This window comes from Dicentrarchus labrax, unplaced genomic scaffold (genome assembly GCF_905237075.1).
Source record: "Dicentrarchus labrax unplaced genomic scaffold, dlabrax2021, whole genome shotgun sequence".
NCBI classification, from domain to species: Eukaryota; Metazoa; Chordata; class Actinopteri; family Moronidae; genus Dicentrarchus; species Dicentrarchus labrax.
The window spans coordinates 24,627,652-24,641,952 of NW_026136723.1; the positions used below are offsets into that span (position 1 = coordinate 24,627,652).

The 14,301-nt window shown below is 41.3% G+C and overlaps 1 protein-coding gene across 1 annotated transcript in view; it reads right to left on the bottom strand.

The window, feature by feature from the left end:
• The window catches only part of erf (Ets2 repressor factor), a 36,613-nt gene extending 24,674 nt beyond the window's left edge, over positions 1-11,939 (bottom strand). The window contains exon 1 of the mRNA XM_051391512.1: positions 11,012-11,939. Coding sequence (XP_051247472.1) covers positions 11,012-11,033 — 22 coding nt within the window. The 5' untranslated portion in view covers positions 11,034-11,939. The remainder of the gene's footprint in view (positions 1-11,011) is intronic.
• Positions 11,940-14,301: the final 2,362 nt, after the last annotated feature.

The window sequence follows — 14,301 nt, forward strand, 5'->3', positions numbered from 1 at the left end:
CTGTATAGTCCAAAATCACAAATTTGCCTTGAAGGGATTTACAATCTGTACGACAAGAAACCCTCTTTCCTTAAACCCTTGATTTGGATAAGGAAAAAACTCTTTAAACAGAAAAAAAGGGGAGAAACTTCAAGAGCAAAGGAGGACAGAAACCTTTTTCTGGGCTGACAGACACAGTGTTATGTACACAAAGTAGATAGAGCGGTCACTGAATTATAATATATAGAAACAGAATGCAGATATCTAACTTTTTCTCTGCTTGCACTGATTTAAAATTTGCATCTTTTACTGCACGGGACTGAGACTGCATGTGAATAATGTAAATGTAAGGCAACATGGGGCCAGGGGAACTATAAACTGAATCAGTGGCCTGCTGTGACTGAATGAATGCAACTGATAGTGGAAACACAGAACTTTATATTCATACTGACAGGGAAACTGTATTTAATATTGACTAGTCACATTGTGGCTAATGCCTGATTTCACAATGTATAGGTTAGTGCTCAAGGAACAACTAGTCAGTTCATTGGTGAATTATGTGCTCTCCAGTGATCACGATAACACTCAATGACAGTGCTGTTAATTATGTCTGATTAACCTCCTTCTCACTTACTCACTGTAGGAACTGTAGAAACCCAAACCTGAAACCTCAAACTGCTCCTGAACATCTTGTACAATCCAAAACTCTTACGATCACACTGCAGGCACAAATGGCCCAAATTGTTTTGGTTGTTTTTTACCATATGTTACTCAGATGTGTGTGTGTGTGTTTTTTTTTTTTTTTTTTGTGTTGTGTGAGTGTGAGTGTGTGTGTGTGTGTTTTCATGACAGTATGAACAGCCCTTAACACATGGTTTCTGATCTATTCGGTTTTAATTTGGGCCACTTTGACACGTCATCCAAATCAAATACAGAACTGTTTGCAATGTGAACATTAATATCAAAATTCATGTGACTTTAAGTAACTCTAGATTGACATTTGAGACCGATATTCGTCATGCGGGTCACTTCAGGACCATGACCTGTTCACACTGGAAACTGATATAGGCCATATTTAAAAAATAATGTGAACAGCCAAACAAAAAAATCTGATCTGAGCAATAAATCAGAATTAAGCACAAAGGCCTGCAGTATGAATGTAGCCCTAGGTTGTCGCTGAATAGAAAAAACCCTTTACTGCATTTTCTTCTCAACATGAACATGAATATTTGTTATTACTGCCAGAAGACTGTGGTTCTAAGCTGCCATTCTTCGATATTGGCTCATAATGTTGTTGATCTACCACTTGTTGCTCATAGTACAATCACAGTGACAGTAATTCACTCTGGATGAGTGTGTCCGTGAGATTTTTTTAAAATGTGAAATAGCCAGCAAGGGACTTTTCTACATGTCTGATGTCTGGGTGCATTAGTCAGCCTTTCCTCATTGGCAGAGCCACCGCAGTCTTAATTCCTCAGTCTATTGCATTAAAGCTGGATCTTCCAGTCTCTAGACTGAGTGGCTCGCTCCCTGTGTAAAAACATTAAAGACAGAGGCACGACGGCGTCACCGCAGGGAGATGGCAGCCCAAATGAGCAAGCCACGCTCGCTTGCTGTAGTGAGAAAATTAAAAGAGTGTGTCTGCGTGCGTGTGTGTGTGTGTGTGTGTGTGTGTGTGTGTGTGTGTGTTAATGCAAGACAGACATCACCCATTTTCATAGCATGTGGGGGGTCCAGGCCCCCTAATAAAGAGCGCATGCTGTGAGTGGGCGAGATGAGTGAGTGAGTGTCTGAGGGACTAAACTGACTTTCACGTTTCAATAAAACAGAGACCCGACTCATTCGTCACTGCCATAGGCTCTGGGGTCTCAAACGACCGGCAGGGAAAGCAAATGGGTCACAAATCTACTTCTTACGAGTTAACGACTGAACAGGGGCAGCGCTTTCAACTTAATTAACTCAATATGTAAAGATATACTCTTATTCAGTGGTTAATAATTCAACATTATTCCTCATTTAGAGCATTTGTTTCAATTAGCTCATTCATCTTATGAATCAAGCAAGTATATAAAATGTTTAAACTATCAAGATTTTTCAAGAAATTCACCTTTAAGTTGATGTTATCATGAAGAACATTAGCGTAGTTAGTATGCAATGGGTGATAAAGAAAGTACAGATAAAAAGAAACTGCAAACTTAACTTTATGGCTGACTGATGGTGCTGACCTGATCAAATGGCGCCATTCTTATCACTAATATAATTTATGGCCTACCCTTTGAAGGAGCTAACAAGACAAGACCAAACCCTAACAGTTTTGGCAGCTGTTTTTATCCTCAACGATATATTTGCATATACCTGTTGTGGAATGATTTGAATAGAGGCCAAATTTGGTTCTGCATCTCCTGACAACTTATCCTAATCTTGTAGACCCACAAAGTATTTGTACAGAATTTTATTTTGTCTTCATGGTTGTCTGCACGTCTGGCTATGATGGTGGGAGATACAGCTGGGAATAAATTTGCCATGTTTGGAATGGCAAAATGGTGCATTTTAAACCAAAATGAAGAGCCTCATTTGGCTTTCCTCCTCATCAAACATCTCGTCTTTGATCAGCCCGAAGGTGAGGTACGCTATGGGGTGTGTATATGAGATGGACATATAGAAAAGTGCAAATGTATTTATCCGCTATGGGGAGGAAAGGGTTCACTGAACTTTGTGTGAATGTGGGTGTATGAGACGGTGAAGGCGTGTGTGAGAAAAAGAGAGGGTGTGAGTGGGTATATTGCCTGCGTGCATTTGTGTGGTTTGGGGTGTGAAGTTTCTTTCAATTATCCTGTAACTGACACAAATTTCATATGTTTTAGGTATGAGACACACAGAGTCACATCAAACATAAACACACCACACAGAGTGACATAGTACGTGGACAAGTTGTGACAGCCATAAAAAGAGAGAAAAAACCACAGGGGTTCCCAACAGATGATTGGAGCAAACACGACAGACAAGGCCGTGCTGTGCTGAAGCCATCTCTTTCTCTCACTCGCTCTTATCCCTCTGCAGACCCCGACAGGTTATCTTCACTCTGAAGGTCCCAGACAAGACAACCACAGCCAGCAGAGTCAGCAGAACCTCCCCCACCTCTCTCTGACTTAACTCAGTTAAAACATTATAGCGTTTAGCTTTACTGTATTGCTATTCAAGGTATTGAAACGCTGCTGCAAGGGACTTACAATGAGCAGACAGTATCTTGTTGTCACACAGATCTGATGGGAGGTTTATCATATACATGCTATGCCAACTTACAGGCAAGGTGTAGCTGCCTCTTCCAGTCATATGAAGTGATTGTTATATGTAATATATGAAGTATATTGTTGGTGTGGTAAAAACGATCCATCCTGTTCTGTCACACATCAAAAACACTGAAAATCAGCGGGAGGAAACGGTCCCTTTTATAATATAAGCCTTTCAGATTCTTTTCAGAGCCAGCTAAAATGTGTGTTGGCTTTGGACTTAATTACTTTGGATACAAGGACGCTTTTACAAGTAATGATCTTTCCTTTTAACCCGTGGCCTGCAGCCACTTTGATACTCAAGTCTTTTTGTAATGCACATGCATTCTTATAAAAATTCCTTTAGAAACTAATTTTACACACGTCCATGACCAAGAAATCAAGTTTCTTTAGCAGCAAGCTAGCTGTATTTACCATTCTTATTCAATCATTTAACTGTTACTGATTACTGTGAATGTAAACGCACTGAAGGTACATTCAGGAGGCCAGGGAGCATGTGGCCACATATGGTGTGAACATAGAAAACTGCCCCTGCCTGAATCATTCTGCCCCATCCAATAAAATTACAGATTTTACTGTCCCAGGCCCATGGGCAGTCCTTACTTTTGAACCCAGCAAAGCACTACATACAACTAAGAGGCATGGACACACTTGTACAAAATGTCTATCAAGGTTTAAAGGCTGTATATTCCAACAGTCTGGTTTCAGTTATGCTCTCAGCTTGACTTTACCCTGCCTTATCATGGAGGTTGGTTTAGATTAGTATTCAGATGAGTACCAGGTCTCCTATTTGTGAGAACATGAATACTAATTTGCTTGGCATTCTTAAAAATGGACATTTCACATTTTCAATCAAGCAGTGTGGCATAAAAATGCAGGTGCAATGCCAACAAGTGTACGGGCAGGAAAAGTCTGGGCTGGATCAACCCAGTCCAAACAACCACGAAAACCCAAACTGAGCTCTTTTTCTCTCTGCAACCTGTTGGCAGGGTTTCACCTCAGTGGCTCTTCAGGTGGTCCCTTTGAAAAAACATAAACATTTTAAACAATTTTACAACTGGTTTCTTAATCAACTGAGACCTCCCTCTGGTATAGCAATGCACTGCCAATGAATGCAACAGTTGCTTTTCAGTGCTCTCATTTCATTGTAAAAACAGTATAACCTAGATGTTGCCACCTTGTGTAGGTCTCTCTAATTGCCAGAACATGACCTGGCAGGGGACTTCTAACCACTCCTCTTAGCTAAAACAAGACTGCTTAAAAACATATGGCATTTGGTGGATATTTTTGCTCTGACAGCAACTTGGTTGGAACTACTTTAGAACTGGCAGTGGCAGTAGTAATGTGGGCAGTATTATACAGAACCATACAGGACCACACCTAGTCTGTCCCCTTATCCTTTATGCAGGGAGCAGAAGACGGACCTACATGTCGGTGGAGGCCTAGCTCAATCCTTCTGGCCTCAAAAGATGCCAAACCAATCATGGCACCCCCCCCACCCGATCTCATTCTCTATGAACCACAGATGATAGCCATAACACACGGCATAACCCTTTTTCAGTAAGGATGACTCTAGCCAAAACAGCCACAGACGAAGCACCAATCTACCTCTACACCTTCTATCTCTCTCAGCCTTGGTTTGCTTCAAAAGCATCCAAAGGAGCGCCAAGGGCAGATGATGTACAAAAAAAACCTCTCTGTCTGCATTTTTTGATGAACGAAGGCTTTAAAGGCTTCACTTAGAAGGTCTACTCAACAAATCTATTAGTCTAATGGAGAAATGGTTCAGGACAGAGCTATATTCCACATTTTATCACTAAAAATATTAAAAGAAAAACACTGAAGTCCGGAAATCCAGTATGCTGTCAGGTGTTTCAGAGATATCTGTCCTGCTGCAGAAGCCTTCCTTATCTATTCAGTGAAGCGAGCCGCTGGTTCCACTTGACCTGCTCTGTCCTTTCATCTGCCCTGCTGGGGGTCGACAGTCACAGAGCCAAAGCAGATTCACTGAATCATAAATACTTACAGATACCAAAGCAAGTTACAAAGACATGTAAGATGATGAGGACATTCTTTGGATGGAAAAGTGGCGCTGCCTGTCCTTTACAAATGACAGTGCTCAGATAAAGAAGCAACCAGCACTTTGTCTAAGCCAGGCCTGTATTTCTGCTTTTTGAACGCTCCAAACCTGAATTCCTCATAGTGAAATTACAAAGAAAGATACTGCTGAGGAACACCTAGGCTTCACAATGTGCTTTCAATTTCCCATGGTTGGGCAGAGGAAGAAGTTAGAATTTCACATGAAAAATGTAGCTTAAAAAACACTCAACTATTGGTGGTGTGCCCTTCTTTTGTATGTATGTAGACAATGTGGCGCCACAATAAAACATGCACGCCATCTAAAATATCAACAAAACTGTCAGGTTTTGGTGTCAACCCCTCAATCAAACAAGGGCTTCTCTCCCCCTACTCAACACTTTATACAGATTATCAACAACCATGAAGCGAGAAATTCATCATAGAAAAAGGCAGAGAGAACAATGTTTCTTCCAACAGCACTCTCAATAGACAATAATACGGTACAGCCCCAAGATGTATTCCAATTAGAAGGGGTGCAACACTCATTATTCTCCACCGGAAAAAAGGTTTCTCTATTGTTATTGCTTTTCCACCTGCATGTACAGCCCACGGCTGAATTTTACAAGTTCAAGTCTATGGGTACTGTTAAAACTCATCCTGGGAAATGTAGGAGATCACTAATTGCAGTAGGAGGAGATATGGTGTGAAGTGTGTACAGAAAGAAAATTACCACACTTTATCAAAAATAACTACTGTATTGCAACATCACAAATCAATGACTCCTAATGGTTTCACAGTACAAGAGGATGGATTAGGCTGTTAATATCTGAGCTGCTACAGAACACCCACCAGCATTATTGTGCCCTTTGGCAAGGCACTTAAAATCCTAAAAGCCCCTAGTGTTCCTGCTGAGATATGTTAAAATATACATGTCATGTTTGCATTTAATGATAACAAAAATTGATTGTGAACAGCTTGCTCTAAAATGTCTTTCTAATATACAGCAACGTGAGTATTATTCATTTCCTCATGTCAAAATAATTCAGTGTACTGTAAATCCACTAGACCAAAAAAAAGCTGGTATGCAACTTTTCAATGCTAAATAAAACATGTCACCTCACACTTGCCTTAACTTGTGTGTGAAGCTTTAATTCCAAAAACTAGATATCCACAACTCAACATCAGTGAGACCCACAATCACAAAATGATGAATAGCACCAAAATGAAATCACTTTTTGGAGGACAGATGATATAATAACACCACCAAGTGGATCTTCTATACTTTAAAAGCAAAATAAAACTGCAGGCATGGATGTCTATCAACACACACATTTCACAGGCTGATTGTTGGGCTTTCCTGTGCATGAGGCCCCAGTGTTTGTTTGGCCAGCATGTCCCAGCTCGTGCAACCTGTTGTCTATTCACTTAGCTTTGTATAGGTCACCAAAGCCACTGTACATACACACTTCCAGGAAAAGGGGGCCTGCCGTAACATCGAGAGATGATCATAGCAACACTGACCTGGGCCACCACTTGACAACACACCAGAGAAATGCTGACGTCACGCTGCAGTACTTTTTCCAGGGTCTGCTTGCCCGGGCTCGCCTCAGTGGTAATCAGGAATGTGATCAGGTCAACCTTTGCACTGACCTGATCACTCACGCTGACCACATAATGGGAGGGAAATCAGGGAAAAGGTACATCCTGTGAGCAACACTGGCATTTAGGGGTTTTTTGGTTATGGTATTTTCCTCCTAAATGGATTCTGTCATGATTGAGTATCTATTGGAGACCTGAATCTGGCTCATACTCGTGTTTATGACCTAACTGCCAAAAATTACAAGAGCTGATATTAGTTATTCCTGTTTTAAAGAAAGATATACACTAGCGTATTATGCATTTGACTCACACATTAATGTGTAAGTATAATAACCATCCATTCTTCTTTAATGTTTAGTGACATAAACACTACACAGATTGCAGCTGGCCAGCAGCACATGACACTACAGCATCTCCACTAAATCACAGAGAGACAGGGTGTCCTAAAACACAGAGACTGCACAACCACATTACTGTACACTTAAGTCGCCAGTACCTCTTCTCAAACTTTCCCTGAGACAAACAACTTGGCCTCGACTTGTAGTGTAATTGTGCTGTCTCTGCTGCTGGTGCCAACAGTATAATTCAGCATAATGGTGAGACAGTAACACAACAGAGTCCTTCCCTAAGGAAACTAACAGCGTCATATTTTTTACAAAATGAGCCCTTGGTTCATTAGCTTTGGTCTAACCAGTGTTATTGAGCTATTTGAATCTGCATAAAGACGTCTAGTTGTTCTTCCTGTAATTACAATAGGCTGAGTCAACTGCCCACAACCAAATGGTCTTCCTCAAGGGCAATTTGGTCTCGCTAGTAAAAGTAAAAGTAAACACTCACTTTGTTGTGGCCACATCAATGTCAGGTAAAGCCGCAAAGTGACAGACGGGTAGCACGCGTGCAGGCATGTGTGCACGGCGAACACACACACATTTAGGCTCACAAACACATAAATACACTCGCAGTCATAAACAGCAGCCCAGCCTTTACCAGACTTAACACCAGCTAATTGCTCATGTATGGCTCCTTTCACTCCACACACGCTCACACACACAGAGCGCAACAAAGCGTGCTGGCTTGCTGGCCTGGGCCGTCTACAGCTGTGACGTCTCACATGTGGCTCTGTGTTGATATAAGGAGTAACACAAGTGGAAAATTGGAGCTGGTGGGGCCAGACGGCTGCCTTCCTGATAGGAAGAGAGTGGAGGGTGACCCATATATACATAAAGTAGTCAACAGGCTCCAACAGCAAGGGAAATACAAAAGGGACAGACAAAAGGTCTATGTCGCTCCATGCATAATGTAATGTGGATACAGATCACGGTTACACAATCGGATCATTTGATATTAGTGTGTGTCTCCATACAAAAAAAATAACTAAAATGACCTATTTCCTACTGACGTCTCAGCAGAAGCTACAAAGCTTCATTTAGTGTTGCAAAAATACAACGAGGGCAGTTGATGAATCATATAATAAAAGGTTGGAAAACAGGAACTACTGAAATCTTTGACTTTCATTTAAAACCTGAGCAGACACTACAGTCTGAACCCCTTTAAGCTGTTTGTATTGTATTTTTTTTAATTCACAAATAGACAAAAGGAGGCGTCCTCGGCTGCATGGCACATGGCTAAAATAAGGCTGCCTACTTTTAAAACTAAAAGGAAGTGCAACCTAACCCTGCTAATCGGATCCTCTGGATAATGGAAGTCATTAAGAGAGAATACAATGTTCAGACATCTGAAATAGGCCACAATGATATGTTAGTCTGAGTGGTGCTCTAAAAATGAAATGTCACGGTTGCATATTCAGAATTATTCTAATTAATTGCGAAGATTATGGTCCTTCCTGGCATTAAACACAAATATTTAAACTGTTTCCTACAGTTAAGAACTTTTATTTGAATGTTTATGACCAATGAAAATGTTCTATGGCCAAGATGAAAAGGGATTTTTTCACGGGTCATGACGTACAGTACTACTCTCAAGTGCCAACTTTGGTCATTTAAATGTATGTCAGCACTGTGTTTCCCTCCAGTATAACACATTTACACACCCATGTGGCTACAGAACCTCTGGCAAAAGAATTGGAATAAAAAAAAAAATAGCTTGAGTTAAGTTTTCTCATAATTGTTTTGTGATATAAAAAGTTATCTGAAGCAGTGCAGAGATCCAAAAGTCCTATCTCTAATTATGATGTTGTGTTGTGGTGTGGCATTCCCCTCTTAAACATCCATTATGGGTACTGGATCTTTGACTGACCAAGATTACCATACAAGACTTCTGACTAAGTGGAGTTTAAAAGCACCTAAATGCACAATGGAGGGGAAATCATGAGTTATGGATGGAAAATCACAATCATTTAAATGACAACTAAAACAGCTCAAAAACTGAGTGTAATTAAAAAAAAAAAAAAACTTGCACCAAAGAATTCTGAGTTGAAATCAATTTAAATTCCTGAAGCAGCTTAGTAGAGCGGTTAACTACAATGGTAAAACAATTCAATCCTTGCTCGTGTCAAAGGTCAAACAGCTTTATTTGAGGAAAGTGCCTCAAAGGAAGCAAAGAATATAGTCAGCTCTGTAAGCAAATGGGCGAACTAGGTTTCCTGATTTAATTTTAGAACCTCACACGGTACGGTACTATCTCAGTTAACCTCTGCAGCAACCCCAAGCTTAACAATTGCAATGGCAGTTCAGTTCCCAATCCAATCACGCGTTCACTCTCTAGCTTTCTCTTTCTAGCTCTCACTGTAGGCACTCAGTGGTGTAGTGACAAATGGAAACGTGATCTCCAGCTTATAATGAAACACCACCCATGTGAACAAAAATGACCAAGTCTTGTCTTTCGCTCAGTCACTTCCTTAAAATAAATATCAGTCTAATCTAAAACTGGATTTACACCACCCAACAGCAAATATCATCAGAAGTGCAATGTGACCAAGTGCAATATGCAAGTTGAAGAAGCTGCAAATGTTTGATAAAAAAAAGGTAAAATACGTGACAAAACAGCTTTATAATGAAGTACTGTATTTCTGTAGATGTCCTGGGCTACGAATATTGTTCTCCAGATTTAAGAAAACATGTTAATTTGACACAGAACCCTAAAAAAAAAAACTCATTATCATAAGTTTAACAGCTTTTTTTAAAAAAATCTGTAAAAATGAAATGTGTGATGCCAAAATGATCCCACACTAATCTTGAATCATACCACAACTGCAATACTTGTCAAGACAATCACAACATGCTGTTTTTGCAAGGACCGTGCAACCAGTGCTTCACAATTACACCTCCCTCCTTTAAACTGTTTCTAGCACTACTCATTTAAATTAAACATCATTACAGTGTCTCTCCTGCAACATACATTAAAAACAAACCCTCGTGTTATTCCTCCTAACCCCTCTCCTCTGCCTTTGTTCTTTGGATTTTAAGAAGTGGCTGCACTCTCCTTGCAGCCACTCAATAGTTTGTGACATATGGTTTTGGTTTAAGGTAATTAACATGTAACTTTTGTTCAACTAAATTTACTACTGGCACATATCGACTAAATCTCAAATGCAAAAAAAAAAAACCTATGGGAGTCAGGGTCAGTGCACTTTGGCCCTGACCCTGACTCCTTACCACTGATCCGGTAAATTGGGCTAACTCTCCAGTGAGTGGGCCCCCTCACCTCACTGTAAATCGCTCTGCATTATAGTTTGCAGCTTCGCTTTTTGTTCAATATCGTGAAAATAAGTTGAACAAAAAGCCCCTCGGGTGGTCGCATCGACCCACTGTGGCTGCAACACAACACAACGTGGTGGCGAGTTTTGTTTTTTTGTTGTTGTTGTTGTTGTTGTTGTACGTGTAGGTGTGTTGAAACTATAACAATAAGTCTCGGATGGATCCACCCCAGCGCCATAATTTTGTCACACTTTTTTTTTTTTCCTCTTCTTCCCCCCTCTTTGGAGAGTTTGTTAGCGGGCTAACGCAGCTAGCCGCCGAGGCTAAAGGCGCTGTTGTTTTCATGTGAAGAAAACAAAAACAAAAAACACAGTAAAAAGTTGATTTAACAAAGGTTGGACGACTTACCCGAGTCTCCGGAGGTTTTCATCTTTGTTGTCGTATTCGGTGTGCTCCTTCAGTCACTCCCCCCCCCCACACACACAACAACCCTTCGTCGACTGGTTAACTTTCAGACTTTCGACTTTTTTTTTTTTAAAGAGTTAGCTGTAGCCTTTAGCCCAAGCTAGCTGAAGTTAGCAGTGACACCCCACTCCTTCCTCCGGTGTTGTTCTCGGTAGACAAGAAGAAGAAGAAGAAGAAGAAGAAAACCCGATTAGGAGCTTTTTATAAAAAAAAACAAAAAACTCCGGTAACTTCACGCGTGTTTCTGTGTTTTTATCTCGACACATCGGCGTTTGCTTTTAGTAATAAAAAATAAAAAAACAACTTTTGTGCCCCGGGAATATTGTTCTTTAAAGCTTCTGGTGCGTAAAAGTTGCCCCGAGCCTCGTTGGAGAAGAGAGAGGACGGACGGAAGGGGGGAAGGAAATCCAGTCGCCCGGGTCTGAATGGCGCAGGTCGAAGTTTTTTTTTTTTTTTTTTTTTTTGTTGGAGGAGTCGTGCAGCCTGTTGGTCGGTAAGTGCTGGAGCAACGGAATGCGACGGGTCTAAATGTTCATCCCGCTTGTTGCAACGATGTCGCATGGTCGATTCCTCCTCCACATCATCATCCTCAACATCACCACCACCACCATCATCATCATCATCATCATCATCCTCCTCACCGACAGTCAAAACAGAGGAACACACACACACACACCAAATTTAAAAAAAGAGGCAACTCTGTTCTTTCTCTGCCCCTCTCTCTTTCTCCGGCTCAGACTTTTTCTTTTTCCACTCACTCACTCACTTCGTTCTCTCTCTCTCTCTCTCTCTCTCTCTCTGAACTCTCCCTCCCTCCTTTTCCTCTGGCGGGGTGTCGTGTTTCGCTCTCCTCCTGCCACACGGGGCCGCCCACGCTGACCTACGGAGGGAGGGAGGGAGGGAGGGAGAGAGAGAGAGAGAGGAACTGAACGCCCACTTGTTGCCAAAGATCGTCTATGGTTTTTTATTTTTTTGGTGAGATCTCCTTTCAGTCTTTTTTTTTTTTTTTTAAGAGGTGTGGGTGCTGAAACAAAACTCTGGGAAGTGTACAAACGTGACACGATTCTTGTGAGCCCACTATCATAAACTTATATAACCAATAACACACAAACATGAGATTAAACATGTTTATTGTGTGTATAAAAAAGCTGTATATAGTGTACATATATAACTCTTATTCTATGTTTATTATATCTATATTAATGTGTATTTTCTTATCTATTGTGTTGTTGGAGCTGCTGTAGTGAGCACAGTTCCCCGCAGGGTGCGATCAATAAAGTCTATTTTATCTTATCTTGAAAATAAAGATGAGATTAAATGTTCAAAATTCAAAATAAACAACAACATGACAACAAAACACTAAATGCATGGAAGCTACAGCGCTTACAATATCACATGTGATACAAAATGTATTTTGTCAATATCAGTATTGATCATAAGATTGTTATTGGGTATTTAGAAGTGTACATCCAAAAAAAGCCCTCTGTCAGGCTTTTATTCCTTCGAAGAAACAAACCATATATATATATATATATATATGTGTGTGTGTGTGTGTGTGTGTGTTTTGTAAGCTCTGGCATCTCTGAACTTTTTGCATATTGCAAGTAATATTTCAAACAAATAATAATTTTCTTATATCCACTAATCTGATTATTTTCTATAGCAATACATGAATAATGTAGAACAGAAAATATCAGAAAATGCCACCAACAACCCCAAACCCAAAGATACTGTTTAATATTATAGAGGATCAGCAAATATTAACAACTGAGAACCTGAAACCATTTTTTTCCCTTTAAAGATTATTAATTGATTGATTGATTATCAAAATAGTTGCTGACAAATTTTGTGTCAATCTACCAATTCAGGAATTGACAAACAATCAATGCTGGGACTAACAACCCAATCAGTTAATCCCCATAATCCCCATTATTTTTTACAGTCTATTAATTGTGTGCTTTATATTTATGCTTTTTAATGCTGTCTGTCAAAAGCACTTGCTTGAAAAGTACAAATACAATTATTATTATTATTATTATTATTACACAGAACATAATATGGTGGTGTTTGAATTCTTGGTCAACTAAATCTTCTTTTGTTTATTCATTTTTGTTTCCGAGTAACTCATCATCTCAACAGACGATCTTCGACTAGGCCCTCGCCGCTCGCCGCCGCTCCGCCGCCGCTCCCCGCCGCTCCGCCGCCGCTCCCCGCCGCTGCCTCCAGTTTGTCGCCCCGCTCGCTCCCGGTTGGCGCGTCACGGCGTTGCTGTGGAGACCCGTTACCGCCGCGGGGTGACGAGAGGCGCCGTGTTTACCTGTAAACCGCGACAGGGAGGCAGCCAGGGAGCCGCCATCCGTCACTTAATACACGGGGAGGGAAAGGAAAGGCCAATCAACAGGTGTTTTTGTCCCACAGGAACGGACGGTGGCCGGGTGAGACTCTGAAATTTACATAGACTATAATTATAAGAGGACATCGCCTGTAGCCTATCAGGCGCTTATTAGCATTATGTGCTCACCACACACACACACACACAGAGAGAGAGAGAGAGAGAGAGAGAGAGAGAGCTCTTTTCTCCCACACTCCTTTCTTCCTCTCTAATGAAGGGCCCTTCAGCACTTACATCAGCTCTGAGGAGGCAGCAGAGAGAGAGGGAGTTGAAAGAAAGGAGCAGTAATTACTCAAGAGTCTGAACTGGAGAGCAGGGAGCGGGCTGAGCTGAAGAGCGGATGGAGGGAAATGAAGTGGAGAGAACAAGTGTGTGTGGACTGAAGGTTGTTTTATTTATTTATTTTCCCTCTTCCTTTCCACCCAATCAGTCATCCCACTGTTTTTCGCCCCTCTGCTCATTTGCTGTGAGTGGCAGCGTGTGGGACGTGAAGGCCAGCAGGTGGGTGAAGTATTTTAATGCGATTGTCACAGTGTCACAATCACACACACAGAGGCACAATAACGTCAACAAGCACAACATCTCATCAACCCAGAGAGAGAGAGAGAGAGAGAGAGCTGGTTTCTGCTGTCCCTTCGCCTGTCCTGTTCCTCCTCCTCCTCCTCCTCCTCACATTGCCCCCATACATTACACTCCTACTCCTCTTCTACTCCTCTGCTCTGCATGGGCCCTTCATCCTCCTCAGTTTTGTAACTTCATCACCTACTTTCTTTCCTCTCCTCCTCAAGTCCGGCTTACCTCGCCTACCTAACTTCCTCCCTCTCCTCTACCTGAGCTCTCC